Source organism: Beta vulgaris, chromosome 4, assembly GCF_026745355.1.
Source record: "Beta vulgaris subsp. vulgaris cultivar EL10 chromosome 4, EL10.2, whole genome shotgun sequence".
Lineage (NCBI taxonomy): Eukaryota > Viridiplantae > Streptophyta > Magnoliopsida > Caryophyllales > Amaranthaceae > Beta > Beta vulgaris.
The window spans coordinates 15,996,603-16,002,340 of NC_079205.1; the positions used below are offsets into that span (position 1 = coordinate 15,996,603).

The following is a 5,738-nucleotide window of genomic DNA, read 5'->3' on the forward strand; positions in this document are numbered from 1 at the left end:
AAATACTCATCGGTGTTCTAGAAGAACTTGTCTAGGACTTAGGTCATACTAGGTAGAGTGATTCCTTGGAGGAAGTTCTGAGCATACAACTAGTTCTGCAATCATCTAAGATTATTGTATTAATGCATTTGTTAATTGAGTGTGAGGATCGGGGCGTTATGTAAAATAAAACATAAACCATAAATTTTGAGGATAACATATCTCATTTTTGTGTTTCAGAGCATTAACATAAAACAGTTGCAACTTGCAAGCTCGGCCCAATCTTCTCCTAAAAGGATTGAGCCGGCAGATAGTGAACTACCTTCAAGTCCTTCAATGGATCCGGTTTGTCGGCTGTGTGTACAGCCATATGGTCCATGGGTGCATTTCCAACAAAATATGCGTGTTAAACGTCACCTAGGATAGATTGTAGAGTGGATTCCGCACACCGTAATGAGGAGAGGATTGTGAGAAAATAATTAAAAGGAAAAGAGAAGATAGGCACCAGATTCTAAGAGAAATACCTTTCGCAGTGTCTTCATTCTCATAAACCTCTTCTGGAAAATGCCATGCAGGTTTCCCACCAAGAGAGCCATAAGAAGTTCCATGAAGAAGAAGAAAGAGCCGAGCCTCCGAAATGCTCTTGCGATGACTTTAGAGGAAGAGAGGAACTAGTTCAATGCTTACTCAAAATTCCAAACCACATGCACAGGGAGATAAAGGTCTTATTTGAAACTCGTCTGGCATAAAGTTGCCCAAATAATATGACAGAAAAGAAAGGCTATGTTCTTTTCCCTCAAATAAGATGATCTAATCTGGTCTACACAAAAAAAAATATCATTTCCTAGTAGAAATGAGAGAAAAATTACAAGAGGGTCACCTCAAGCCAGGAAGAATTTTATATATCCCATGAATGACATGAAACTGCTTTACAATCAATCTCATCCTCATCTATCTCTGAATCACTAAGGGTCACGACACATCCAGCTAGTTTGATTTGCTTGGTAAGGTTTCTCAAAGTTGTGTAAATTTCTTCTTTAAGTGGGTGGGTTTTGTCTTTAACCATAAACACATGTACATGGCTTTGTATCTCGATCCAGCTACACCCAGGCTGCTTCACAACTCCCTCCTGAATCATACGCTTTCGAACCCTAGTAACATCTGTCCACATCCCAAGCTCTGCATACATGTTTGAGAGAAGAACATAAGGACCAGAATTAGTAGGATCAATTTCCATAAGTCTCTCTGCCACATATTTCCCCAAATCAACATTTTGGTGAGCCTTGCAAGCAGAAAGCAGAGAAGCCCATATAACATTATCAGGCTGAATTGGCATATTCTCAATCAAATCTTTTGCTTCATCAAAGCAACCAGCTCGACCAAGCAAATCAACCATACATGTGAAATGGTCCTTCCATGGTTCCAAACCATGCAACTTAAACATTGAGTAGAAATAGTGGCGACCTTCTTCCAGCAGACCGGCATGATTACAAGCACACAGAACTCCAATCATTGTTATCTGATCAGGTTTCTCACCAGATAAAATCATGCTCTTGAACATCTCGAGAGCTTCAATCTCATATCCCTTTTGAGCATAGCCTACAATTATTGCATTCCATGAAACATGATCTCTTTCAACCATGTACTGGAAGACCTGCACTGCATCTTCAACTGAGCCGCATTTCATGTACAAGTCTATTAAAGCATTCCCCACAAAAATGTCACATTCTGGTCTTAAACGAAAGCAAATTCCATGTTTCAACAAATGTGCGTGAGCCTGCATGCCAAGATTCAAATCAGCAAGATTTCCACAAGCATTAAGAAGATTCCCAAATGTATAGTGAGTGGGCAAAACAGACTCTCCCTTTAATTGCCGAAACAAGCTGAGAGCCTTTTCATTTTCTCCATTTTGTGCGTATCCTGCCATAAGTGCATTCCAGGATACTATGTTCTTGTCCGTCATCTTTATAAACAACAAGTTGGCAGTCTGTACACTTGCTGCTTTTGCATAACCGCTCACCATAGTTGTTTCAGAAATCACATTTCTTGATGGCATATGCTCAAAGATGAATCCAGCTTCATTAATTTTACCACATTTTGCATACATATCAACTAATGCATTACTTAAAATTAGGTCATTCCTGTACTTGTCATTTTTCACAACCAAAGCATGAATTTGCCGACCTTTTCCAATCAATGTTAATGTTGCACAAGCACTAACCACACTAGCCAGTGTGACTTCATCTGGATCTACCCCATGATCCATCATGTTTGCAAACACCTCAACAGCTTCACTCACAGGACCATTTTGTTCATAACATGTAATCAGACTATTCCATGTCACTCGGTTCCTTTTAATCATCCCATCAAATACCTTCCGAGCACATTCAACTTCACCACATTTTGCATACATATCAACAAGAGCAGACCCCATATACACATCCATCAAACACGACGACTTCAACATCAAGCCATGGACTTGAATTCCAATCTCCAAATCCACTAACCCAGCACAAGCACTAAGAACACTACCGAATGAGTATTGATTCAGAACAAAACCATCTCTATTCATCCCCAAGAAATACTCTACCGCCTCTTTGAACCGATCATGCTGAGCAAACCCAGAAACCATCGAATTCCAGGAGCACTGATCACGCTCAGGGATAGCCAAAAATACCTCAGAAGCTTCATCAAGAAACCCCCATCTCGTTAATGCACTTAATACTGAATTGTAACTGAAAATGTTTCTGTGAAGCATTTTATCGAACAGTTTACGTGCATCAACTACAAACCCACATTTTCCATACATATCAACCAGCCTATTCTGAATAAAAACTTCAGATGAGAACTGGGATTTGAGAACCTGGGCATGAACGCAACGGCCATGACGAACTGAGTTTGATTGGATGCACCAATCCAATAACTTGGCAAAGGGTGATGAATTTGAGAATAATATGGTTTCAAAATTTTGCTTCAGGACCACATTTCTTGCCATCCCATAATTAAAGTGTCACACATACTACTTTCCTATAATCCTCTACTTGTCTAATAGCCGTGTAATGTGCACAAATTTCAAAACAACTCAATTAACATCGCAAATACTAAGTCCCGTTTGTTCAACTTATTTTCAATCCTTAAAAGAAAAAATAAGTTCGGATAAGTAAAATTCAATAAAAATAAGCAATAAGTTATAATAAGGTCTAATAACAACTAATAAGGTCTAATAAGTTCATAGATCTGAAAAGGTCTAATAAGTTCAGAAAAGTTCGATTAAGTTCAGATAGATTCAAATAAGCAAAAATAAGTTGAAAAAAACAGAGCCTAAGCTTACACTAAGCTCACTCGTGTTAGGTTATGGTAGTTTTTTTAGTCTTGTCTTATTTTAATCTTTGAGTATTAGGATCTTGACCTGTCTCAGACATATTTTTTTTAAGGTAAGATGAAGTCCTTTGCAAGGTTGGGGGAATACTAGGGATCTCTCCTTGCAAGAGGTGAGACTCGATCCCAGGATCTCTGAAATCGGATGTGATGCCAACACCACTAGACTATCACTTGCTGCTCCCCGTCTCAGACATATGTCAACTAACTATCTATTATGTGTCAACTATGACTAGCCACTTACATGAAGGCTCCTTTTGCTTTGACGTAAAGCATTTTCAATGAGAATTATTTTATCAAAATACACTTTTCAAGGTTAATGCAATTTTCAAATAACACTTCAAGATCATGTTGTTAATTGGTTTATTCATATCTTCCTTTCGAGATCACATGTAAAACTTTCGGTTAAAAAGTTTTTGAAAAAGAAGAACAAATGAATAGGCATTTCACAAATATTCCAGCAAGACCATGGTAATTAGAACAAACATTATGTGAAGGAACGTAAAAAGTCCACAAAACAATGCGGTCCAGATCAAAACTTGTCGGACTGAATTGGATTTGGAATTTTTGAGTCAAAAAAATTTCGGACTAAACATGGACTCAACCCTCTGGAGTCCAAAAGTCCAATCTTATTTTCGTAGCCACATCCATCATCTTATTTTCGTATACCCGACTAGCATAGTTGTCCAAGTAACAACATTCTTCTCACACATCCGATGAAAAACAACACAAGCCGCAATCCAAATCACCACTATTTACATAACTCACAACCATTGTGTTCTAATGAATCAGATTTCTCGCAGGTATATTCGATCAAAAACTATCTGAGAACCCCTCATGTCTTTCCTATCTCTAGCATGTGCTCCCACAAGAGCATTATAAGACACTACATTTCTCCGAGGCATTTTATCAAATGCTTTGCGTGCACAAACCAATTCACTACATTTCCCATACATATCAAGCAAAGCGTTGAATACCTCAAGGAAAGGACAATACCCATGAATGATATCCAATAGAGTAGCACACGAGTTCAGTATAAAAGGGTAAGTCTAGTTATTGGGTTTGATACTACCACAGACCATTAAAAGGTACAAATGCAAGTATTCAAGACAGAGTGTTTGGGCTCAGTTAAGCAAAATCCCAATTAAAGCAAGAAGGGCCCCTCCCCCTTTGTCCTGCCTAGGTATCAACGATGGGTCCTACCATCAAGTTATCCTAATAAAAAAGGTTGATGGCCCAAAAAGGTTATCTTGCCATTAATCTCAGGAAAGCCCACTCAATTAAATGCTCCTCAGTTGGAGATTTCCAAACACTATAAATACTAGTTGCCTCATTAATGAACACGTATTGATTTCTCACCTAAGAAACCAGAGCATCTCTCTCTAGACTTTCTCTCTCTACTTTGATCATCAACTGACTTGAACGTCGAAGACGCGATCTCGGAACAACCCCCAGGGCAGTCTAACGTTGTTTTGCAGGATTTCGGTGTACAGACAATTGACTTTGGATAACAATCTCATGACTCAATCTTATTCAACAAACCTTAGCATCCTTAATTTTCTAAACAGAAACAGTATGGTGTATGTGAGGATAGTACAAAAAGTTACTCCGCCATCACTCAGCAAAATTCATTCCATTGCTACTCAGCAAAAACCCATCTCATTATTACTCAGCAATGGCCCCAATAAAGAGCACCTGTAACAGACAACCTTCAGCACAACCCAGAAATCTGAGCGGGCACCCTCATCCTCACACCAGATGAGATCCACGCGGGCACCCTCCTCTCCCCGTCCCAGCAAATACAACGTCTTAATCCTCAACCGTTGTTCGCAGCAGACATCACTCTCATAGCTGATCAGCTTCAGCAAACCTTGTGACGCAGCATCATGGACATGCTGACTGCCATTCAGCAAGGACAGGCCCAACCCAACCTTCATGCTCCCTATTATGGCTGAATTTTTTGACAGGATGACATTGATGCAGCGACGCGATGACTCAGTGACAGGATGTCGTCTGACGTGATGACGAAGCAGTTACGATTGAAAGACACAGCGGAGAGCACAAGGATGGAGCTGAGTGTAAAACAAGTAACGGTTTCTTAAATAAGGAAAGAGCATTATGAGGCAAAAAATCAGCTATTAAGGAGCCTTGATTGAGACGTTAGACATCAATGGAGAAGATCTCCCATGATTTAAGCACCAAATTTAAATGTAATAATTAGTGAATTTATCTTTGTATTCGTTGAGAAAAAGCCAAAGGATAAAAGAAGGCATATAAAAGAGAGAGAGGGGGGACGGACGGTTTCTTTTACGCAACATTGTCAAGGAAAACACTAGAGAGAAAAAGCATTCTTGTAATAACAAAGTCACTCTCTAAGAGGG

At 39.3% G+C, this 5,738-nt stretch overlaps 1 protein-coding gene across 1 annotated transcript; it reads right to left on the minus strand.

Moving 5' to 3' along the window:
- Positions 1-686: 686 nt before the first annotated feature.
- LOC104884651 (pentatricopeptide repeat-containing protein At2g13600) lies at positions 687-2,974 on the minus strand. The gene has a single exon (XM_010669336.4). It carries the CDS (start codon positions 2,972-2,974, stop codon positions 878-880), a length of 2,097 nt encoding a protein of 698 aa, XP_010667638.3. The 3' UTR covers positions 687-877.
- Positions 2,975-5,738: the final 2,764 nt, after the last annotated feature.

Bases quoted from the DNA above. Each gene is read 5' to 3' on its own strand.
- LOC104884651 (XM_010669336.4), bottom strand. From the start codon at position 2,974: ATGGCAAGAAATGTGGTCCTGAAGCAAAATTTTGAAACCATATTATTC.